The 26,828-nt window shown below is 37.4% G+C and overlaps 1 protein-coding gene across 5 annotated transcripts in view; it reads right to left on the minus strand.

Moving 5' to 3' along the window:
* The window catches only part of LOC106080961 (trithorax group protein osa), a 169,742-nt gene that overhangs the window by 89,514 nt on the left and 53,400 nt on the right, over positions 1 to 26,828 (minus strand). For all 5 annotated transcript variants that reach the window (XM_013242657.2, XM_013242665.2, XM_013242607.2 and 2 more), the window contains exons 3-4: positions 15,852 to 16,184; positions 8,851 to 9,039 (exon numbers count right to left, since the gene is read on the minus strand). In XM_013242657.2, coding sequence (XP_013098111.2) covers positions 8,851 to 9,039; positions 15,852 to 16,184 — 522 coding nt within the window. The remainder of the gene's footprint in view (positions 1 to 8,850; positions 9,040 to 15,851; positions 16,185 to 26,828) is intronic.

The following is a 26,828-nucleotide window of genomic DNA, read 5'->3' on the forward strand; positions in this document are numbered from 1 at the left end:
TAAAAAGACAAGAAATGCTGCTCGCATTAAGCCTATTACTGACTTCATTCACAGCGAATATGCCCTAAATTATTTCGAAATCCGACGGACTCTTTCTTTGTCAGAAGACAAACAAAAGTAAAAAAAACGGCACACAACAAAGACAAGAGTATTGAAGCAGAGTTGACTCGGCCCATTTCGTGAGCATTTAATTACATTTGCAATTAAAATTATGTGAAATTTATCCTGATGCAGCGACATGTCGCTACTATTTTGCTCATAGAACTCAGTACTACTTGTACGGAATGTGTTCGCATTATCTTCGTCACCATTATTTATAGTGCGGTTTGACAGTTGTTCATGTGAAAAATCGAAAAAGCCTAGTAGCTTTAGCCACAATACGAATCAATCTTATCATGGAAGTAAATCGCTGCATTTAGCAACTTGTTTAAATCTCAATTGTTTACACCAAATCGTTTTTCATGGTTCAATGGAGTGTCCTCCTTCGCAGTACACATATATTAAAAAGTACAATTGTAGAAGCTTTAATTCCAGGTGGTCTTTGTAACCAAAAGGTTTGAGCTCACATGTAGACAGCTGACAAAGTTGTAGTATTACAAACAAAAAAAAAAAAAAACAAAGAAAAAAAAACAAAACTTGGGGAACAAAACAAGTTCCATTTACATTCATTCGTCATCTTTCCTCATACTATGTATGAGAGAGGTGGGGTGGAGAGGGGGGGGGGGGGGGGTGAAAAAGTCTTTGGCGGTGAATTGTTAACGGGTAGTGAGAGTACATGAATGGCTATGGACCCCCAAATACATGTGACTGACTCATAGCGAGTCATCGTCTTCGTCGTCGTCGTCATCATCATCTCCATCCGTAATACCAGCACAATATAACCGTCGGCGACAGCGGCATTGCCACCAATTGGGTCAATGTCAAGGCCAATGCTCATTTTCCGTTGTGATGTTGTTGTTGTTGTTATTGCCGTTTTATACTTTACATTGATGGAATGGGCGATGGGGGGATGGGCTGGTGGTGTGGTGCTGCTTTGGGGCTTGTGACGTTGCTACTCTTTCCTTTGTTGATATTTATTCTTTTTTTTAATGTTATTTTGTTTTGGTTGTTGTTTTCGGTTTCTTATGCGGTCTTCTTGTTGGCGGTTTGTTATTTACTTATGCAAAAACGAAATTAGTCTTGTTTACTTTCTTTCATTATATATTCGTGTCTACGAAAGATAAAAAAGTCCTTATATGCACAAAAAAAAAAACAAAATGTTGCGTTTCCGGCTTGGTGTAGGTTAAGAAAGCCTGCAAGGGTACCGAAAATTTAGGGCAAGAAAGGCCAAATCATAAATGAAGCTTTGTACGTTACGAAAGGTGAAATTGGGGAAGCAGTACACATTTTTGTCGATAAGGTAATAGATGAGATTAAACGTTACAATGCGATGTTTTATTAAATTCCTCAGTCGAGACAATACTAAGTCCACTAGTATTTGAAATTTTCTTAAGCCATTGACCTAGCAAAATAACTAAACATAATTGTTTACATCTTACGTTTTTTGGAACTATTGTTAAAGACAGTTTTATTTACAAGCTCGAGGTCTGTTCACGTATGCCATCGCATAATTAGAGACGACTGGGAAAAAAAAATCAGTTAAATTACTTCTATTGTACATCACCGATCCTATAAATGCCAATATTTTACACTGAGTAAAGTGAACTTGGCGTTTACTTCAAAATCAGAGCACTTCTTTTGATACGGAATCCATATGCTAGGGATTTAAAAGTCAACTTCCGACTAATCGTAACAGATGGCCGCTTCAACGCCTAAACTCCTCCAAACAGATATATTGGACGCTCATGTCAATATGGAGTTCAAATGAAAGGTCTTGGGGAGTATATTACGAATATATAGCATAAAAAATGTAGTCCAAACAATAGAGAGTCAGAGAGAGTCGTCCGTCCACCTCCAAAACCCCCCAAATGGGCAAATTGACCGATCATGGCTGTATGGGACTCAAATGAAAGGTAGTTGGAAGTATATTACGAATATGAAATTGAAATATGTGTACAAGTATCTAGGTGGCGCTTTACTTCCTAATTATCTCAAATAGTTTTATTTGCAATTCATGACAATATGGGATTCAAATGAAAAGTAACAGACGAATCGGATATCAAATTTTTGGAGCCAAGTGTTTGGGGGTTCCAAACCACACCCCCAAACCGTACATATTTACCGACAATGGCAATATGTGGCTCAAATGAAACGCGTTTGGGAGTAGAGCAAGAATTTGGTATCCATATTTGGGGCGAAATCTCCGAGATGAGATGGCTATCTCCAAAAATAACTCCTCATTTTCCTAATTTTCACAAAAAACATTGATCTCGGCGTTGGGTGGTATGATTTATCCACCACCATGGATAAGTTTATTATTCTATAGTTTCCACTATATCCAAAGTTTCATACAAATATGCGCCGATTTTGATCATATTAGGTATTGAAGCTCAGAAAGCTTATACAAGTGCCGGCTTCAAATTTCAGAGAAATTTGTTAATAAATGCGCCTTTTATGACGATGAACGTCTTATCTCTTCTCAAGTTAGAACTTCGCCCCTAAGAGGAGTCGCACTGCGGCACGCCATTCGGAGTGGGCTTTAATGGGCTTAAGACCCTTAATTGGGACATCGGTCCATACGGCAACTATATCCAAAAGAACTTAACTTACGTATGGAAAAAATAGATTGTACCAAATTTCAGCTCTAATATCTCAATTATTAAAAGCCTATAGCGTGATTATAACAGCCGTATAGACAAACAGGCATCCTGAAATCGTATTCGAATTTTATAGTGGTCGGAAAGAAAAATTGATATTTCGATGTGTTGCGAACGGAATGAATATACCTCCTATACTATGTCTTAAGTCTAAATTTCAATAACTACAATAGATACGCTTTTACAATCCCAAAGTATACCCCCATTATTTGGTGAACATGCCACAAAATCCCTGTTTGATCCCTTTAATCGATTTAACACGTCAGAAATCGATTATAATACCCTCCACCATAGGATGGGGCTATACTTATCTCGTCATTCTGTTTGTAACTCCTCGAAGTAGTCGTCTAAGACCCCATAAAGTGTATATATATTCTTGATCGTCATGACATTTTTAGTCTGTCTAGTCATGTCCGTCCTTCTGTCCGTCCGATGGTCTGTCTGTCGAAAGCACGCCAACTTCCAAAGGAGTAAAGCCAGCCGCTTGAAATTTTGCACAAATACTTCTTATTAGTGTAGGTCGGTTGGGATTGTAAATGGGTCATATCGGGTCATGTTTTCATATAGCTGTCATATAAACCGATCTTGACTTCTTGAGCCACTAGAGGGTGCAATTCCCTCCCGGTTTGGCTGAAATTTTGGATGAGGTGTTTTCTTATGATTTTCAACAATTGTGCTGAGTATAGTTGAAATCGGTTCATAACCTGATATAGCTGTCATATAAATCGATCTTAGAATTTTATTTCTTGAGCTTCTAGAGGGCGCAATTCCTCTCCGATTTTGCTGAAATTGGGTGTGACGTGTTTCGTTATGACTTCTAACAACTGTGCTAAGCACGGTTCAAATAGGCTCCATAACCTAATATAGCTGCCATATAAACTGTTCTTGCATCTTGATTTTTTTGAGCCACTAGAGGGCTCAATTCTTATCCGATTTGGCTGAATTTTTGCGTGTTTTGTTATGACTTCCAAAAACTATGCTACTTATGGTTCAAATCGGTCCACAACCTGATATAGCTGCCATATAAAACGATCTCGGATCTTGACTTCTTGAGCCTCTAGAGGGCGTCATTATTAGCCGATTTGGCTGAAATTTTGTACCACAACTTCTCCCACCTTCAACATACGTGCCAAATATGGTACGAATCGGTCTATAGCCTGATACAGCTCCCATATAAACCGATCCCCTATTTTACTTCTTGAGCCCCTAAAGGGCGCAATTCTTATTTGAATTGACTGAAATTTTACACAATCGCTTCTACTACGGTCTCCAACTTTCAATTCAGTCGGTTTCGGACCATAACTTAATATACCACAACAATTCTTTTCATTTATCTTTTGTTTGCCTAAAAAGAGATACCGGGAAAAGAACTCGACAAATGCGATCCATGGTGGAGGGTATTAAGATTCATCCCGGCCGAACTTAGCACGCTTAAAAAGTCGTAGACCCTATTTTTTCCGTAATAAAGACTTTGATCATCGAAAATAGACTTTTTGATAGTCGAATAAAAACCCGAAAAGTCGACTTTTTGTTAATCCTAAAAAGTCGACTTTTCAATTTGGTCGAATCGTCTTACAAACGAACAACGCTTGCAAATCTGTTAGGAAAGTTTATCGCGAGCTTCATCCATTGAGCGACGAAGTTCATTTTTGGCTCAATGGGTACGTAAATAAGCAGAATTGTCGATTTTGGAGTGAAAATCAGCCAGAAGCATTACCAATGCATCCAGAAATAGTCACAGTTTGGTACGGTTTATGGGCAGGTGGCATCATTGGACTGTACTTCTTTAAATGTGATGCAAATCGAAACGTAACTGTGAATGGTGTGGTGGAGCGCTGCCGTGAAATGATATCCAACATTTTTTTGCCCAAAATGCAAGTGCTTGACTTGCATGACATGTGGTTTCAACAAGACGGTGCCACATGCCACACAGCACGCGTAACAATGGACTTATTGAGAGGAGAGTTTGGTAAACATTTAATTTCAAGTTCGGGACCGGTCAATTGGCCGCCGAGATAGTGCGATTTAACGCCTTTAGACTATTTTTTGTGGGGCTATGTTAAAGCTTATGTCTATACAGACAAGCCCGCTTCAATTGGCGCATTAGAAGACAAAATTGAAGCATTTATTCGTGAGATAGACCATTTGATTCAGAACTAGGTACAAACGTCCATATAGCGGCATTGCTCATTTTTATACCCTCCACCATAGGAAGGGGTTCCAAGAAAGTATATATGATCTGAGACCCCGAAAAGTATATATATTCATGATCGTCTGGATCGTCGGTCCAAAACCTGATATAGTTTTCATATAAACCAAAACACACCCTAAGTATGATCAAAATCGGTTCATAACTTGATATAGCTGCCATATAAACCGATCGTCCGATTTGACTTCTTGAACCTCTAGGGGTCACTATTACAATTACAGAGGTTAGCATGTCCGCCTATGACGCTTAACGTTAACGATGGTTTCCCCCTCCTAATGCTGGCAACATTTGTGAGGTCCTTTGCCATGTAAAACTTCTCACCAAAGAGGTGTCGGACTGCGGCACGCCGTTCGGACTCCGCAATAAAAAGGAGACCCCTTATCATTGAGCTTAAACTTTAATCGGACTGTACTCATTGATATGTGAAAAGTTTGCCCCTGTTCCTTAGTGGAATATTCATGGACAATATTTGCATTTGCACTCAAAGAATTTATCCCATGCGATCCATGGTGGATTCATGCGATTTTACTTGTTCCATTTATGAGTAGGTGTAGGGTTTTATATAGTCGGCGCTACCCGACTTTTGTGTTTCCCTACTTGTTTTACAATTTCATTTAGCCATTTTCATAAAGTAATTCAGGTGACAGAGGCCCAGAAGCCTTTTCATGTCTTATATTTCAAAATGGTGATAAGGTATTTAAACGACTTTCAATTCGTTGATGCGAAAAATCAATCATTTGTGATTTTTGCTTAACCGTAGACCAATTCCAATTCACATACATACATAGAAATTACGTATACCTACATATTTAATCTTAATTTATAAATGTGAATGAATTGACTTGACTGACTGGAATAGCGAAATAAGTTACTGTGAATCATTGATAACGAAAACAAAATAAACAGATAGTGATGTCGTCATAGAAATACTCTGGCCGCCATATAAAGACTTAAACATAAATAACTATAGTTGTCATTTAAATATATTGTACAATTAGATTGAGCGTCTGTATGTTTGTCTTTTCTTTTTCATTCTGGGTTTTTACTTTTACAATTCCTATTGAGATTGATGACAATACCTCATACTTCATAAATATTACACACCATAGCGTCGTCTGGGCCATTAGACCCGTTTCGCGGTTTCATGGCATGAATCACAAGTGACTGCATTGACTCTTGTGCATAACAAAGCGATCAAATGGCAAATCTGTATACAGATCAGTATATTCATAGAAATGTACATACATACACAAACAATAAAACTTCGTGTGAGCGTCGTCAAAATATAACTGTTAGTAATGAAAGAACACAGTTTCATAATAAAAGGTATAGACAATTTTGAGATGGCACTCGAATCTCACACATTTAATCGAAATTTGTAATAGCAGAGAATATCCAAGAAACCCTTAAAGAAACAGCGTCTGAAATCTGCTTGGCAGAAGGCCAGGATTCACCAATAGAAGGTTAGGTCACTTGCTCAAACATAAAGTGTATAGGCACCATGAATATCATTAAGGATGTCAAATCTGCCGATTGAAAATGTCATCGAATAGGGGAAAAGAGAATAAGTGAACTCAGAGCGGGCTAGTTGGCAATGGCAAGTACTGCCAAAAATTAAAAAAAAAAATTATGTCGGCTGATCGTGGCTTAACCTTATTCAGATAAGGCTTTGTCATATATAAAATAATAGCTGGTTTGCAAATTTTGATTACCTTAGCATTTTTAATGTATACTAATCCTTAATTGTGGCAACTCTAGTTTTGGCTGATCACGGTGATGGGGCGGTAATATAACGTATTGGATGCGATCTTTGCAACGTAACGTAATACTTTGTATGTATTGAAAAAAGCCGCACACTTGGCGTAAATGTGATTTCTTGCACCAAAATGTTTTTTTTTTTTACAGGAGAAATTTTATAAGTACATACATATTATGTCTATGCCTGTTTATTTGTTGGCTTGTATTTTCCGTATAAACTCAAAACGGCTGAACCGATTTTCTTCAAATTTTCACAGATGGTGTAGAATGGTCCTGTGGATAAATTGGGGTACTACATTTTTCGATATCTGAAGGGGGGACGGACCCTCTTCCGTCGTTGTTTGTACTCTTACAGTGACCTATAAACTACCGAGAGCAAGCCTTTTTCATATTTCATTTTGCTTTAATATTCGTATCCATATGTGTACATTTCATTGTCAAGCATGTAGCCATTATGCACACATCGTGGATTATAATAGTTCTAAATGTTGTTTTAAACGTAATCGACAAGTAATTTCACCCCATCCCAAAACCCGCCAAATATATATACCAATTACGACAATAAGGGACTCATATTAGAGGTATTTAAGAGAAGAAAACGTGCCCGAAATCCAATTGTGGAATCAAGTATTTGGGGGACCACCCCAGTCCCCAAAACACCCCTAAATTGGGCATTTTTATCGACCATAGCAATATGGGCCAAAGAGGAAAAATTTACCGACCATACCAAATTAAAGGTTTTTGTGAGTAGAGCACGAATCTGATATCACCACCACCATAACACCCCCCCCCCCCCCCCCCCCCCCCCCCAAATAGGACGTATTTGCTGGTCATTGTAATATGGGGATCAAATCATTGGTATTTTAGAGAAGAGCACGAAACTGATATATATATATATTCAGGGCCAAGTCACTCAATGGCCACCCATCCCCTATAACAATTCTCCCCAAAGGAGGAAAAGTCCCAAATACACCCCTAAAACGAGCATACAATTTTACCGATCATGCCAATTTGGGGCTCAAATGAAAAGTATTTGGGAGTAGAGCACGAAATTGATACCCACATTCAGGGCCACAATTCTGGAGATCCACACCACAATGCAACGCAAATCCCACCAACCACCACCCTGGGGCCCTTTCCACTCCCAAAATTATCCAAACTTAAATGACCCTAAACGCTCCGAGCGAATTCATAGGCCAATAAAGATCATATGGTATTTCACTAAAAGCTCTTTAATTGTCGAAAATAAATATTCAAATGATAATGTTTCATATATAGTAAAAGAAGGCGCAGCGGAGCGGGCTAGTTGGCAGATTTTCATCTTCACAAAAGAATGAATTTGATTAATACATATATCTTACAACTGTAACCAAAGTTATTTTTGACATAGGTCCTACGAAATGCAATTTGTTTGTTTTCTCAATTTTACACTTTCCACACATAATAATTTTTTCTTTACATGCTGATTTATATTCCCTTCTCTGGGAATATAAAACAATTTGCTGATTCTGGCGGCGGAGCGGCCCGGCTCGCCAAGTAAATTTATAGATTCTGATTCATCTGAAGCTAAAAGAATGAAAATCTCACGGTAAGTCATTTAAAAATGAACCTGAGGAAAATCCAGAGGTGAAAAAACCAAAATTTCGTTGGAAAGAAGAAAGAGCAAAAAGAGCAGTTTAAAAGACTTGGTATCAAAAAGTCGCAAAGGGGATAAAACCAAGAAGTGTCGTTGCAAAACAGGACTCTAATGTTGACAATGATTTGTTAGATCTTAGAACATCGATTGTGTGTCCGTTGAAGATCGCCGTGGCTTAGAGGTCCGTATGTCGGCCGATGACGCAGAACGCTTGGGTTCGAATTCGGCGTGAACACCATAAAACCAGTTTTCAATTTAATTTTGTATATGTCTGGAATACACATACAACATATTGCACAATTTTTTCCAACTACAATACTTTATCTACCTAAAATTTGTAGAAATCGATTTTTTTAATTCAAATATATCGCCCTAAGCCACATATGATTATGCCACATTTTAATTTTGGTATATAGTAAAACAAACCATACTCCCGAATTCAAATTTCAATGCAGTAATAATTTTTTTTTTCGAAGTATGTATTCACTTACCTGATGTGGGGATGGTGAGGCTTGTGAAGGTTGAGGCGATGGACTGGGCGCATGACTCGGACTACTGCTAGGCGGGGGACCGCCATGCTGTGTATGATGAGGTGATGCTGGCGGCAGGGGATGGCCACCAGGGCCAGGACTAGGAGCAGGTGATGAACCACCAGGCCAAGGCCGATTCGGTTCTGGATACTGAAAAAACACAAGAGATGAAGACAAAAACCATGAAATCAATTATAAATTCTGCTGTAGTTTTGCTACAACAACAAAAAAAAAACGCTTAAACCCCCCTTTCACACACCAACCAAGTGAGAACAGGATACACAAAAAGCAATTGTTTGTAAAATTAAATGAAAAACTCTTAGCACATTTTTGTTTGTCGGTTGGCAGATGCAGCAATTGTAAAGTACATAAGTGGAATTTTACAATAGCAAAAATTCATTTACCATTTGCAAACAAAAAACCATGTTGGAAATTCTTTATAGGGAACCATATTTCTGTAAAACAGAGTTTTTGCTTTCTTTGAAATTTGGGATTTACGCTCGGCTCCACTGATAACTGGTATTAAAAGAAAAACAAAACAACTTTTTTGTTCTACTGCTTTTGCTTTGTGCAAAATTTGGTTTTCTTATGAAAGGAAATTTATAGTTTAAATGAATCCTTAATTAAATAAATAGTAATGTATATTTTGGAATTCAATTGATGCAATGTCCAAAAAAACTTTAATCTTCACTTAATTTAAGAAATCTTTTTCTCTTACAACCCGTTGCGATTCAGGTTATGAATTTATATAGGGATACTTGAAAGATCTGGACGGGATTTGATGTGGGTTTTTAGAGATCTAATAAAGTTCGTTTTTTATTTAATTTCAAATGGTCCATTCGAAAGGTCAAATAATTTGGTCGACCCGGATTAACAATGTGGTATGACAATGGACTAAAAAGATCTATGTGAGTCTGTTAAGGGAATAGACCGCCACTCTACCTGATCTAAGGTCAAACTTTACACCAATTTGTCGATCATTTCAGTCTGCATTCCACAAACAACATGTGTGTGAGCCTCATTGCTAATCACAATTGTTAGATAAAATTGTGGTTTTCCATCAACATTTGTCGAAGAACACAAGTTTTCATAATAAATTTGCAGTCGTTGTGCGTTTGTAAATTTCTCCATGATGAAATGGCAGAGAGTACGAAACACTTTTCACTTTCACAGATGACGTTGGTAGACCTGGCACCCCGGCATGGGATAACAAGGCTACGAGGAGAGCCATTCGTCGTATCCGTGGTCTCCGAGCCGATGGACAACTATCACAATATGACGTGGACGAAGTTACGAATGTCATTTAAGGCCGAGATTTCGTCGGTGCCCAACGGTGCTGAAAATATGGATCTACCAAGAGTTGAGTACCTAACAACTGTCCTCAACCTGTCTTCGAACACTCTTACAGTATCCGATGTCTGGAAGATGGGCAGAGTAATCCCGCTTCTGAAGCCTGGAAATGACCCGAGTGAGGGGGGAGTCGTACAGACTATTTTCCCATTCTCCCACCCGTAGCCAAGACGCTTGAGGGAATACTCCTCCCAGGCCTCATTGGAGAATTTCTATTCGCCAAGCATCAGCATGGAGTTTGAAGACTGCACAGCACATCAACTGCTTTGCTAACCACCACCGCACACAATTGCCGTGTCTTCAAATCAGCCCAGGCCATGTGATAGGACGGTCCTCGTGGCACTGGACCTATCGAGGGCATTCGACACGGTCAGCCTTGCCAAACTATTTGAGAACAGCGCCAACACGTTCTTCCAGTCAGGCCTAAAACGCCGGGTCGCGAATTATCTGTGTGATCGCCAGTCATTTGTGGAATTTAGAGATAAGAGGTCGAAGCACCGTAGAGTGAAACAGGAAGTTCCCCAAGTTCCAGTTGGGGAGAAGAGGAAGTTCTACCTAATCTCCACTCCACCCTTCCGATGCGGACGGACGATTGTACGATCATGGCATGAGAACACCACCCATTGTTGATAGGTTAAACGTCTACCTCAACGAACTTTTTTCGCTGCACCCGTTGTTGATAGGCTAAACGTCTACCTCAACGAACTTATTTCGCTGCAATAGATCTGAAATTATCTACAGCGGTCAAAAAAAGTATTCATCATTAGCAAAATTGATAATAAATTCACTTATTTTGGGTAATTGAAGAAAATTTAAAGTAAACAAATAATGCAGTTTTATGCAATAGTTTATTTTTCGTAATATGTTTTAAAATAAATTCAAAAAATAAATTTAATTAGCGCAAAAAATGCAATTTTATATAATAACACCAAAAACAGAACAAAAAAAGTATTCATCATTGATGTGCTATCATCAAAGTCAAATTCAAATATTATTTGGAAATCCCCCTTTTCTGTTTTATTTAGTAAAGGAGGCTTTGCCCTTGACAGCAAATATTTAATTTCATTGAAAATATAGTTTTTGTCAAAATGGGTCGTAAGCAAAACAAGGTTTCTGATGAGGTAAAAGTTTTGATAATAAAACACCACAGGAATGGTTTAACTCAAAAAAACTATCAGTGAAATATTAAATAGACCACGATCTACTATACAATCCATCATCAGAAAGTGGACAGAAACGAAAACTGTTGACAATAAACCAAGATCTGGTCGACCAAAAGCACTTTCAGTTGGAGATGTGCGTTGGCTAGTGCGGCAAGTTCAGAAAACTCCGAAGACAAATGCGACCATTCTTCGTAAAAACACTATGGAATATTTTGGGGAAGGAAGTTACTACACAAACAATTCGAAATACACTCAAAAGGCATAGTTACAGAGGAAGAACTGCACGTAAGAAGCCCTTTATAAATAAAATAAACCGAGTGAAAAGGCTAAACTTCGCAAAAATGTATGTAAAACAGCCCGAATCATTTTGGAAAACAGTCATTTTTGCAGACGAGAGCAAGTTTAATCTTTTTGGGTGCGATGGAAAGGTCATAGTGTACAGAAAACCAAATACAGAGCTTGAAGAACGAAACACAGTTGCTACTGTAAAACATGGTGGAGGTGGTTTAATGGTTTGGGGGTGTATGGCGGCTTCAGGAGCGGGAAATCTTGAAATTATTATTGGAGTAATGGATCATAAGTATTACATTGACATTTTAAAGAGGAATTTAAAAGATAGTGCTGTAAAACTTGGGCTTGGTAATAACTTTCAATATTATCAAGATAATGACCCCAAACATTCTGCTTTAAATACCAAGATGTGGATGCTGTATAACTGCCCCAAAGTCATTAAAACTCCTCCTCAAAGTCCCGACTTGAACCCAATTGAACATCTTTGGGAACATCTCGAACGCAAATTGAGAACGCGCAATTTTTCGAGCAAGAGTCAAATGCAACAGGTGATAATGGAGGAATGGACTAATATAGACCAAAATATAACCGCTAAATTAGTCCAATCGATGTCAAACCGTTTAAAAGAAGTTATAAGACGCGGTGGTCGAATAACAAAGTATTAATTTTTTTAAATTATGTTATTTATTTTTTTGTTTTTTTGCAATGATGAATACTTTTTTTGTTTAATTTTTTGTGTTCAGCTGTAAAATGGCCCTTTTTGTTCCAATAAATACTATTTTTTTCTTTAAAAACAATGAAATTGTGTACATATATATCACACAAGCACTACTGCATCATTAGTTTAATATGTTTTTATTCCAATTGTCTTTTGTAGACTTATTAAAAAAAAACATTGAATGATGAATACTTTTTTTGACCGCTGTATTTTATGCGGGCTAAAAATATCCAATATAATTGGTATGGTAAATTCTGGCAAACTTAGGACGTTTTTTTGTTTGTTTCTTTTTCGAGACGAGCTTAATGATCGGAGATTTTTTCTGCAATGGAAAAGGAAAGCCAGAAATCTAAACACACACGAACCACTATGGGACGCGATTCGTTATTTGGTTAGAATAACTCATCGGCCATATTAGGTGTGAAGACTTCAGGGGTCGTACGTTGGTATGTTGTACTTATATCCAATTTATTACGATAATGCCTCTATGATATAAACACATTAAGCTCGCTCGACAACCCAGCTGTTCTTTTCTCAGCGCATGAGTTTTTACTATTATTTTATTAGAACTATGCGTTTTATTGTTTAAACAAATGTGCCGATTTTTCAAATTGGAGTACCGAAAATATCGATTTTTTTTCTTCAAAAGTGCTTATTTTCTGGTTTGGTATTGAATGGCTCGGATACGTTCTTCTTCCCTATTCTTACTGAGAAAGTGTATCAGCAAGCGTCATCCTGGAGTCGTATCAAATTTGAAAGGATACTAAACCCAGACTGCTTGAAATTAGAGCTGGCAAAGTATCGATAACCGCAACATTCGATATTTCTAATAACAAACATCGATAGTACCGATACTATCGTTAATTTCCCATCACCTATATTTCAAACGAAAATGAGAAGTAAAAATCTGAAGATCGATTTATATAAAAGCAATATTTATGCATAGGCCCAATAAAACCAAGGTTAATAAAGTTGGTTGGAAGTCATGAGAGAAATCATTCTACAAAATTTTAGCCCAATCGGATGAAAATTGCGACCTCTATAGGCGCAATGTTTCTTTTAGGACACATTCAGTATCAGATCGCATATTTTTGTTCAATTTTGCCAAAAATTTAACTTTGCCAATAGATCTATACTAAACTATACTAAAAATAACAATCGATATTCAGACATAAAATAAAATATCGATAGTACCATCGATATTTTGCCAGTTCTACTTGAAATAACTATGAACGTGTAGGGCTCACGAAAGCGACTTTGTAGTGGACAAGGAGATGTTACCTATCGACCTGTCTTTCTGGGGTTTGTTTCAGGATTTGGCGCAGTGTGGATATCTGGTCTATAGTACATTTACCAGAACTAAAGCTGCATTGATACAGTTTTGACTTCTACCAAATTTGGTTGATTTGTTTTTCTCTTGATAGGTTAGTAGATTTTATCGAACATAAAAATTAGTTCACATGTTACACAATTTGACTGGGTATATACACTTCTCTAATGTAGCACAAATGTCAACATTAGAAACTATGGCCAGTAACTAAATTTTAAAATTATTCTTATATATGATACAGGTCTACTTCTATCAGGTTGCCAGGTTACTTTTTGACCCATGCTTTGATGTATATCATTCACAATTACGAATCTTATCTAAGAGTATATTGAGGGTATCAAGGCAGTTTCCTGATGCCTATCTCAGTTTCAAAATGTCTGTTTTATACTCTCATCTCATATTCTGCACATTTTCTACTGTATTTCAGTGTTATTTGGGCATAAAAGGGTGGATGATTATCTTTGTCAGCCACCAGCATCCTATTTCGGGATTGCTAAAACATCCTTTTAAGAGCGACATCTTTCTAGAAGACTTGTAATATCTCAAAACATTTACTTAACTCACTTGGTTTTCAAGAGTTTCGGAACGGTTGACGCCAATTGAAATGTTGTCCAAATTTAATTTTTTATAATTCCAACCAAGTTAATATGAGGAGTAATTGTGAAGATTTGCTTTCTTTTGCAATAAATTTTCAATATTTTATTAAATTTCTTTCGATATATTTGATTTGTAGCGGTTGAATTGGCGAGTTTTTGTACATATACGGGTTCACATGTAGAAACGAGTCGTTTTGCTTTAATAATTTATACAAATAACATTAAAGTCCTATTTTATTTTCTGCAATTAAATCGCGATTTAGTAAATATTTTGCAACCATAAATTATTTGTAATGATTATTAAAGATCTTGCTGCCAACATTCACCCTTTTCCATTGTATAATCAATTACAAACTCTTAGGATTCAATTTCGAACATCCATAGCCATCCTAATTAACTATTCAACCTAAAATCCTCAATGAAGTTCGAAAAACAATGAGCAGACACAGAAAAATGTTCAATCATTCAATCGAATGGTTGGCAGATAACAAACAGGACTCACAAATAGACAAAATGGTCATCAGGCAGGCAACCCATTGCCGAGAAATCATCCAACAAACAACGACTACGAATTAAAAATGCATTTGTATGTGTTTTTTGGGCGAGCAAAGAGTAATGGAATGTTGCAATTTTATAGGGAATGGAAAGGGACCCAGTGTACATACGCACATTGTGTTCACGGGTATGAGTTTATTATATACATACATATACATATGTACATACATATCGATGTATGTGTGTGTATAAGAGGAGAGAACAATTGAAAATCAGATGGACAATAATGATAATAGAAAAGCATAAAACTTCAATTGTGTGTGTGTGTATACATGTCAATATTATGCAAATAAATGAACAAAGTGTGGGTGTGTACAGAAGTGTGAGCACACGACGCACGTTCTTTACATCAAAGTCCATCTAATATGTATTGACACTATGATGGGTATTTACATATTTAATGTTGACAAACAACGCACAGTGGTATGGAAAAAATAATAAGTGAAAATAAGTCTTCCATTTTTGAACGGATAAAGGTCTTAACCTAATATCCTACAACTACTTTACAATAATTCATACGTGCGATAGATATAATTGGGAGCTATAGCTGAACCGATTTTGGTGAAAATTTACAGACGTATATATCGTTTGAAAATTAATGTTATTACAGCCTTATAAGTGTAAACGAACGATACATAATACGGGGGCTACAGCTGCGGTCAAAAGTTTTATTCCATTAAGATAAAAAAAATACGTGGTCAATGAATTCCGTCGCCAGAAAATGCTGTTGAAGCGTTCAATAACTATGTTTGGGAGTTGTCGCAATCGGAGTGGTGCTAAGTGCTAAGAGCATTAGTTCGAGCGCATGCAAAAGTGTATAAACCTTGTTGAAGGATAGTTTGATGATAAAAAATTGTGTTTTCATGATTAGGCCATAAACTTATAGAGCAGCCCTCATAATTCCCCTTTCGAGGGTTCGTTTTCCAGAATTATGATGTCTAATGAGTATTGGCAATTACCTGATGCGTCGTATAGGCAGTTCGATGATTTGGTCCTGTCGCTGGGCCGGGCGGTGTGGGATATCTCTGAGGATACGGTGAATATTGAGATGGTGTTGTGCCTTGATTTGAAGATTGTGGCGGCGGCGGTGGACCACCTCCACTACCGCCACCACTACCACTACTGCTCTGCTGTTGTTGTTGCTGCTGCTGTGGTTGTTGTTGCTGTGGTAGTTGCTGCTGTTGTTGTTGTTGTCCCGGCTGAGGCTGTTGTTGCTGGGGCGAACTTGGATAGGAACCTGAGTTTTGACCTTGTGATGGCGGATATGGGGATTGACCTCTGGAAGTATTTGTCTGCAAAAAAACCAAAAGAAAAGAAAAATGAAGAAAACGAACTAAAATAATTTCCAAACAAACTAATTAAAATCAAGTAAAGAGGCATACACCTCGGCCGTGCCGACCACCACTATGGATAAATTTATCATCCTATTTCATTATAACTTCCCTACTATATCCATAGTTGTATCCAAATATGGGCTAATCTGCATCATATTTGAATTAGAAACCGAGAAGCCTTATACAAATCACAGTTTCAGCAAAATCGGGCAATAAATCCGATTTTTGTGGGATTAAGACCCTAAATTCGAAGATTTGTTTATATAGCGGCTTTGTTTTAATGCGGTACGATTTGAACCGTAATTAGCAGGATTGTCAAGAGATCGAATATAACTCACTGTTTGAAATAGGGTGATAAATGCACCTTCAATGGGCTTAAGACCCTAAATGAAAAGATCGGTCTATATGGCAGCTATATACCAATATGGTCGGAACTATATCGGATGACGAAAGGCTTAAAGCAAATCAAATTTCAGAGGAATCGGGTAATAAAGCTGCATTTATAAGCTTAAGACCCTAAATCGGCAGATGAGTATATATGGCAGCAATACGTAAACATGACCCTATCTGGACCATATTCGGGTCGCATGTCGTAAGGTCTAATACAACAAAAAGGCTTTAGATTCTTTTTGGAAGATCGGTCAATATGACATATACTATATATAAATATGGTCCGATTTGAACGATATTTGGGTCGGGCGACACAGAATGCTTAAGACAACTCACTGTTCTAAATTTCAGCCAAATAGGCTTATAAACGGGGCATTTATGGGCTTAAGTCCCTAAACCGGCAGATCGAACTTTAAGGCAGCTATGTGTTGACAGATGCCGAGAGTCGTAACACAACTCACTGTTTCAAATTTCATCGATATGTGACAATAAGTGCGTTTTTTCCAGGACGGTAAATACACTAACAGTCTCCCAGTGTAAGAAGGAGATCAATGCCTTCTCTGAGGCAAAATCCGCATCGTTTGGGTGCCGGGTCAAAGCGGAGTAAGGGCGAATGAAAGAGCATACGATTTGGCAGAGAAGGCCAGAGGCCGACGCCTACCAGGTCGATGCAGTCCGAGTTAAGGGCGCATTGTGGTCGGTCTTGTATGGAAAGAACGATCAAAAATACATAATTTCCGCATTTATAAACCGATTTCAAAGAAATTTTAAACAATGACTTTTACGATGCATACCGATTTCTAAACCAAATAGGACTACATTTCGATATAGCTACCTTATAGACTGATCTGCCTATTTTGAGTCTTAAGCCCGTAATTGTCACATTTATTACCTGATTTCGCTGAAATTGCGAGTTAAAGATGATTCACATCGGACCATATTTAGAATAGATATAACTCTCATAAAAACGGATCTCCCGATTTGATCTTTTGGGCCTCTGGAGTAGCTGCAACGGGAGTCGCGGACTCTCGCACAAATACATTGACAAATACTGGCGCCTTTAAATAACCGATGCCCACCAGGTTCCCGCGGCGATCAATTCTTTGGATCGGAACGGGTTTGTTCATCTACAGGAGGATGATGAGGATCGCCACCTTCACATTCCAATGTGGTTACAACAACATAGCTCCCATATAACTTTTTAAGTGGTCCAGCCTTCAAAACACCCCAAAACAGGAGTTATTTACCGACCATGGACATATAGAGTGCAAGTGAAAGGTATAAGAGAAAGAAAGAAAGAGCAGTGGAGCATGCCAGGTTCAGCTAGTACCGCACAAATAAACAATATCACGCACACAATCAAAAACTTAAAAAAAAGGGGTAAGAGTTGCCTTTAGTCTTTTGGTTGTAACTTCGAAGGTTGCAAAAAGTTGCAGCATGTGGCATCTTAAGAGCACCATTGATATTGGAGTTAAATGTCAATGGGGACTTAAAGGGGGAACATAACTAAAATCTAACTGGCGAGATAACATTGCGAAAAATACAAATAAAACTCTAATTTTAAATAACCTACACAACACCATAACATACACAAAACTACGATGAAAATCCTATGAGAATATCGGGATCATTAGAACACGATGCTATTGCTGAAAGGAAGTTAAAAGGAGTTCAGTATAGCTTTCGGTATCATAACGGGATACATTAGACTACGAGTTATTTATGAAAAATATGTCATTGCCCAGTTTTCGTGGCTAACAGACACCGAGACTTAGGCGAGGACACAATACCAGACATGAACCAAATTGGGGACGTGGTATGGAAAACAATTAGGGATTTTGTAAGTAGCACGAAATTCCCGACATTGATTTCCTTTCTCAAGTTACTTTCAGTATTCAGAGCACACATACTGGCTTAGATGAATGTCCATAGTGGCAAAGGAAGGATTGATATTCGCACCCTCTTTTCAACCTTACCTAATGGGCCAAAGACCCTTAATCGACAGACCGTTCTATAAGGCAGATATATCCAAATATAGTTTAAAAACTTAACCAGCGTATCGAAAAAATATGGGTCTGTGCCAAATTTCAGCACAATATCTCAATTTTTAAAGCCAGTACTGTGATACAACAGAAAAACGGACAGACACAATGACATCGTTAAATCGTCCTAAAATACTTTGTAGGGTCGGAAATGGATATTTCGATGTGTTGGAAATGAATGTATCCTATGTTGGCGGATATAATAAACATTCATATATTTTTAAAAATAATTTAATAATGTTGTTGTAGTAACTTCCTTTTAGCTACATATTCCTTGAATTTAATAAAGGTCTAAAGCAAACATCCTTGGAAACTAAAATGTAGCATGTAATTAAATCAAAATCCCTCTTTATTTGAAATTCTAAGAAAAGTACTTAAAATCCATCAATTCCACAGCAAGATACCATAATCCCTCGGCCAATGCCAAATGTACACAGAAGTTAGCAGTTTGTACAGAGACAGCAAGAATAGACCAAATCCAAATGCTACATAAATGTTGAACTGGACTGCAGAGAATACAATTGGATGTAAGGAAAATAGGGAAACATTTAAAGAAAATGCCAAATAGACGGGAGATACAGTCTAAACCGCATAACTGTAATACGCTTAAGTGAAAAATCGCGATTAAGTGAAATTGATGAAAAGAACCATCCATTTTTGGTATTATTCAATGCAATTGAACTCACATTGTCTCTGATTTTTAAAGAGCCCAACTGAGCATGGCTCTTTATCAACTCAAGTATTTCATACATAATTATTACGTTGCTGGAAAACTTTATTTCCCTTATGATTTTATCGCTTAACTAGAAATCAATTTCACCTATCCGAACTATGCTTAACTGAAAATTACGGATAAGAGCAACCATATTGATGCATTTTTAGCGTTTCAATCATCCGGTTTCGACTGTAAACTCTTATTTGCAACATTGACGAATAAATATAAGCTATATGAGACCACATATCGATAATAACTAAACCTTACAAACTGTAGGTCAATATGTACCATGCGAATTTGTTTTTAGCTTAGACACATTTTTCCCACACGACGACTTGAAGAGAATATCCATGTCTGAATATAAAAAAGTCCTAACTCAATTTTGTCCAGATGAAGTTTTCTTTTGTTCTGGAAGCCATATGTGAGATGCATCTTAACACCAAATTTCAGGTGGATACAATTGCAGTTAACAGATTTTTTAAGGATTTGAAAAAATGTCTACGTCAAGTTTTTTTCTTCTCCTAAAAATCAACAAAACAAGTAAAATCGTTCTAAGTTCGGCCGGACCGAATCTTTAGATACATGGAAGTCATAACTGTACCCCGCATGCAAAATTTAGCCAAATCGGACAAAAAACGCAGTTTCCAAGGGCTCAAGAAGTCAAATTGGGAGATCGGTTTATATGGGATCCTGTTTTGTTTTGACTGAGCAAAGAGCTGTACTTTGAGCAGCTCGGACGAGTGGTAAACTCGGAAAGTGTCCATTTTTAAAGTTCCGGTACAAAAAATGCTGGTATGCCCAATGACAAAATTCATTTGAGCTACAAAGAAATGGGTGCCAAGAAAACAACAAGAGTTTCTAGAAAAACAACCAGAGTTTCTAAGGCACATACATTATATGGCAACATTTAAGCGATAAAGAAATATCCATCATAAAATAGGTATTTAAACGTGCGAAAATAACAGAAACAATTGTTTTATTTATAGCATAACGAATACAGTAGATTATAATACAAAACCATAATGGATTGTGCGAAAATGGAAGTTTTTTAATAATATTGTGTGCCATCACATCGAAATAAATCCAAATATGCTCTGAAAGAGTTTGAATTACCAACTGAGATCTGCTTATAATTCGTAAAAATTTGAGATGTTACAACATTAAATTGAACTTGGCATCATATGATCAATCCATTATAAAAAAAAAAATAGTTGGAATCCCGAATAATATGTTCTACATACCGAGAATCAAAAGTATAGTCAGGGTAAAAAACTTTATATTTGTCGGAAATATACTTTTATCGTAAACAAAGTCCAAGGTTTTTAGAAAAAAAGTTTACTTGGCAAACATTTTTTCATGTCAAACTATTTTTTTTTTTGCGTGTACTTGTGAATTGTCTTTTTCTGCAACTTAACATCTAAGAGGAGAGAAAAACAAAAGTTTACTACCATTATTGCAATATTCGCGTTTTTGCGATGTACGATGATGGTCAAAGAAGACATTGTGCGAAATTTCACCCAAATCGAATAAGAATTGCGCCCTCTAGAAGTATAATCGGGAGATCGGCTTATGAAATTTATATCAAAACTTGGACCGATATGGCCCATGGCACAATCCTAACCGACCTTCACTATTAGGAAGTATTTGTGCAAAGTTTCAAGCGCCTACCTTTGCTTCTTCGAAAGTTTGCGTTCTTTCGAAGACAAACAGACGGACGGACTGCAGACATGGCTAGATCGACTTTCAATGGGATCTTAGTAGCTGTATACCCCATTCTATAGTGGAGGGTATAATATACCATTTGTAAAAACAAAACCGTTTATATCAAACTTTAACTTGTTTATAAAAAAGAACAACATTTTATTGTTCTTTCTTAGGCATAATGCATTACTCTATGCGACATGTAGTTCTTAAGGGACTCTTAGAACTAAAGGGTGATTTTTTTGAGGTTAGGATTTTCATGCATTAGTATTTGACAGATCACGTGGGATTTCAGACATGGTGTCAAAGAGAAAGATGCTCAGTATGCTTTGACATTTCATCATGAATAGACTTACTAACGAGCAACGCTTGCAAATCATTGAATTTTATTACCAAAATCAGTGTTCGGTTCGAAATGTGTTCATTCACCGTAACGTTGCGTCCAACAGCATCTTTGAAAAAATACGGTCCAATGATTCCACCAGCGTACAAACCACACCAAACAGTGCATTTTTCGGGATGCATGGGCAGTTCTTGAACGGCTTCTGGTTGCTCTTCACTCCAAATGCGGCAATTTTGCTTATTTACGTTGCCATTCAACCAGAAATGAGCCTCATCGCTGAACAAAATTTGTCAAAATTTGAACACATTTCGAACCGAACGCTGATTTTGGTAATAAAATTCAATGATTTGCAAGCGTAGCTCGTTAGTAAGTCTATTCATGATGAAATGTCAAAGCATACTGAGCATCTTTCTCTTTGACACCATGTCTGAAATCCCACGTGATCTGTCAAATACTAATGCATGAAAATCCTAACCTCAAAAAAATCACCCTTTACAAAACAAGTTAGTTTAGGGAAAAATTTTGCAAATAGTAAAAATTTTTCGTGATTAGGGAAAATTTTTCTTATTTGGCGAATGTGAGTTTTGTTTTGGGGAAGAATAAAAAATTGGGGATTTTCTAGGGGTAATTCCATCAGCATAGCTTTATAATCAATTTTTTTGAGTATACCCTTGGATTATATGTGATTGTAATAAGAAGCATATTCACCTACACTGGCGTTTTCTGTCGACACGTATCTTCTGAGATGAAAAAAATGTACATGAATATAGACATAGGATGTATTTACATGAACATAGGCTTTAGTTAATCATACTTAAGCCGGAAATGTTTCCAAAAATTCCGCATCTTCAATACTAAAATAACATTAAATGGGGGTTATACTAATCTAGTTCGACCCTCCGTAGCTTTGTCCAATTCATGATAGTAGTCGAATAATTGAAGCTATCTCTTTAAAATTTTCTGTCATTTGCAAATGAGTCATAATGGTACAGACTTCGATATATCTCTCATATAAAATGGTCTTTTGACTTGATTTTTTAACCCCTAGAAATTGCAATTTTTATCCAATTGTACTAAAATGCACGTAGTGTTCTTTTACGACTTCTACCAATAGAGGCAAGTATAACCCGAATCGGTTCATAACCTGATAATAGCTCTCATATAAATCGAATAAAATTGTCTTCCGATCTGTCCTGCAAGACGCAATTGTTATCGGCTGAAATTTTGCACTTAAAAATGCAAATTTGCTCACGAGCATTCCAATAAGAAACAGGAGCAAACTTCTCACATATCAATGAGTGCTGTCCGATTCAAGTTTAAACCCAAAGATATGGGTCCTCATTTTTATAGCCGTTTCCGAACGGCGTGCCGCAGTACGACACCTCTTTGTGGAAAAGTTTTTACATGGCTGTCATACCAAATGGTGGAGTATCTCACAAATGTCGTCAGCATTAGGAAGGGATAATCTACGCTGAAAATTTGTCTGATGTTCTCGCCTCTGTGCTAAGGCGGCCTCCACGTATTGCTGTTTTATTACTTACAATGATAAACTTTAAATGCACCAATCCATTGGTTGTGGGCATAAAACTTATATTTTTTTCCATAGGGCATTTTCTCAGGGGAAAAACAAATTATTTGGGGAAATTTGTATGGACTTTTGGGGATTTGTCTCAAAAAAATTTGGCAACCATATGGAGGAGAAATGCTATCTTCATATATCGATAACAGCTATGAGTGTTAAACAAATGTAGAGAGAGTGCGAGGAAACACATTCAACATCGGCAGGTGCAAGTGATGCACCTCTCTTTTATAACCCCAAAGTATGAATGAGTGTCCGTCATTAATAATTTGCCAAGTAAATGACTTGTATGACAACATGAGTAGACACTCTCTGGTCAATATGTCATTGTCATCATCATCATCATCCTTCTACATATGAATATACGACATTGCACACTGCGTGGCTGTCGTACACATTGCAACTGAATAACTATCATAACTTTTTATATTCCAAATGGGCTATACTCCGTTTATTAAACTCTGCCCCAAGGATAGCTACATTGTTCCACATGATTGTGTTGATGTTGGTCTGAGTAGCCACATCTAGGAGAGGAGGTGATTGGAAGTGAAACAAGTAAATGTCAATCGAATGGACGTGTCATTGCTGCATTTCGCCCTGACCAAAACCAATAAAGTGGATGGAGAGTCGAATACGGATGACAATATCAAAGATAAACTTACAGCCAGCTACAATAAATGAAATCATATCGAGAAAAATGAGGATACACAGACGTGTCACATACACACATACACAACTACATAATACAGTAAAAGGATTCAGGATGCATAATGATATGTATGAGCATACATACATTCAAACCATATGTAATGACGAGATATTGTTGCTATAGACCGATACACTGACTTTTTAGTAGTCATACACACACTCTCACACACACACAATGAAACGAATATATACACAAATGATTTCGTATTTATATATCGGTATGTCAAAGGATACAATTTGATAACTCTGGGACATTGTTGTTGATGATGATTATGATGTCGATTTTCATTTCAGTTCGGTTCTCTCTCTCTCTCTCTTTCTTGCCCTTTTGAATTAGCTCTCTCTCTCTCTCTCTGTCGTTTAAAATCACATGTGTTCGCCTCATGTGCACGTAGTCGATATAAATTGAATGAATGGAAGTGGGGGGTTGAACGATATATAAAATTTAATCGATTTTCCAAAACCAATTCTGCTCGTGCAACACCCCATAAAATATACCAGAGAGCAGCAGAATCAGCAGTTAAATCGTTTACATGCTTTGGCCGTTGCCACTGCACCAACAATAACTAAAGTGATTGAACACGAGATTAAAACGAAGCATAAAAAAGTGCTGCAGCATCAAGTGAAATTTCAATAGTTCTACAATAGTTTACCGTTACAAGCGAGACCAACAGTAAGAAGGGATCGCCGTTAAGCAGGGAAATTTTGGATGGGCATAAAACAGTTGGTCGAAATGGTTCTGGTAGCCACAGTAGGGATAAACTTAGTCTTTAAAAGATGTCAAGAGATGTAATTGCCAGGACTGTGAATTATTTTGTCAAGTCCTTATTGGAAACCCCGATATAAGTGAAAATCAAGTGATATAGATAATTAATCAGCACATCTTAGGGCTTGATAGCTATTGCCGAGTTTTAAGTTAGTTCTATCCAGTGCAAGTCAAATGTAATGCAAATTTCTCCATGAACATTCAATAAAGTAACGGGCCATACTTCTCTCATATCAATGAGTACTGTCCGATTCTCGTTTAAGCTCAATGACAACGGACCTACTTTTTATAGCCGAGTTAGAAAAGCGTGCGGCTGTTCTAACTCGGCTATAAAAAGAAGTTTTTCACAAATGTCGCCAGCACTAAAAATGTCTCGACAAGCACCGGTACCGATTGTGATAAGCACATTTAGGATTCGTTTTCCCGTGGAGGATTTTCACTGATGGCTCCAGAATGGAGATGGCGACTTGATTGAGATTCGATTCCGAACGCGCTCAACATCGTTATGTTTCTGAGAATAGGGGACGAGTTTCAGATCTTTCAGGCAGTGGTCTGTACTTTGGCCTTAGGTTTAAGGACGGTGAGGTCGACGTGTGTGTCGGATTGTTTGTAGTCCTCCCTGGATAGGCTACGGGTCCACTATTTGACGCTGACATCAGTATCCGAACATAAAGAGAATCCGGGGAATGAAGGTGCAGACGAATTCACAAGAGGGGTTCGTCTGCGCCGGGCGAACCGGTCTGTCCGCAAAAGTATACGAGTAAATTGATATTGATAACACTTTTCCTAAGTAATTGTGTATATTTTATTTAGATTTGTGACGTTTTTAACTTAAAATAAGACGAATTTCAGGCTATGGGAAGAACTATTTATTATTTTTTTTTCTATTCCTCTTTGTGCTTTTGTTTTTTCTGGGTAGATTTGACAGAGACAAAAAATAGATAAAGATTTCTGTTACCTAGGATTTAGAGATTAACATAATCGTTAGTGCAAACGCTTTTTTGTCGACAAATTTAACTAAACGGTTTTTGTCATAGACCGAAGCAGAACGCAGGAATTACTAGCGTTCAATAAGAGGTCGCTAAGCACATTGACAGGCGTCATATTCGGACACTGTGCCATAGCTCGCATGGCGGCGCGTCCTTAGAATACCGTACAATGACTTCTGCAGGAGTTGTCTTGATGACGATTAGGAGAAGACTATCGAGCACTTGCTCTGTTCATGTTCGAGTCTGCAGGCACGCTGGCTCTCCTTTCTGGGATGTCTCCTGAGACTTGTGAACGAAACGGGATGGTTCCGACGGTGGGTGCGATAAGATCCGGAGAAGCACAGTGGGAGTAAATTGAAAAAACTACTAAAAAACATGCTGTGAAAACGGGTAGAGATATCAATTGGAAATTTGGAGTAGTTAGAGCTGAGGTGTTATCGAGACACCTCGATACGAAGTCAATATCGGCCAAAATTTCACCAAATAAAAATTAAAACTCGTATATCCCCGAAACCAGTGGAGATATTGTATACCTCAACCGGACTTTTTTATAGGCATTTTTGAGCAAAATGCAGCAAAAAAATATTTTTTTAAAATTGGACTAATAATGAAGATTTGGCGAACAATTTTTTGAAAGAGGCACCCGGAACCTAGGATCTTGAAATTTTGAAAACTATCTCGATAAATCAGCTCTAATTACTCTAAATTTCAAAGAGATATCTCTACCCGTTCTCACACAGCATATCTTTTACTATTTTTTTTTTCGATTATCTCTCACTGTGCGATGGTACATACGTGCTTGCGTGAGGTATAGGCATTTTCACCCCACGCTCTGGTTCTCCTTTCATCCCGTTTCTTTTATTGGTGTATAACCTCTACATGTTTGGTGCGAGGTCTGACATTTTTTATTTTCTCTTTCTTTCAGGCGTTCAGCGTCATAGGCGGACATGCTAAACTTTGTGCTACGGTGGCCAGTGTTTTATTTTAGTACTATACAGTGTAAACCATGATCAATCGTCATTATTTTCTGTTATCGTATATCGATAATAATTTAACACAACTTTGCAGCGAAATTCTATCCAGAGCATCTGACTTGCACTGGATAGGACTTAAAAAAAACACAGTTGCTGTGTAAAGGACAAAGACAAAAAAAGTCTCCAGTACTAGTCTCTTTGTTTGACATCAGGTGGTAGCACTATTTGCCAACATGTCAAAACAATACGACAAAAAAAGTAAAGTATTTGCAAAATTATAAATAATTTACATAAATGTGCAGGCATAAAAGTTAAATAAATTTTTTTAATATTTGTGCACCACTTCATTGTATGAATAATAGGTATAAGTTTTATTCTGCCATTCACAACAGAGG

Source organism: Stomoxys calcitrans, chromosome 2 (assembly GCF_963082655.1).
Source record: "Stomoxys calcitrans chromosome 2, idStoCalc2.1, whole genome shotgun sequence".
NCBI classification, from domain to species: Eukaryota; Metazoa; Arthropoda; class Insecta; order Diptera; family Muscidae; genus Stomoxys; species Stomoxys calcitrans.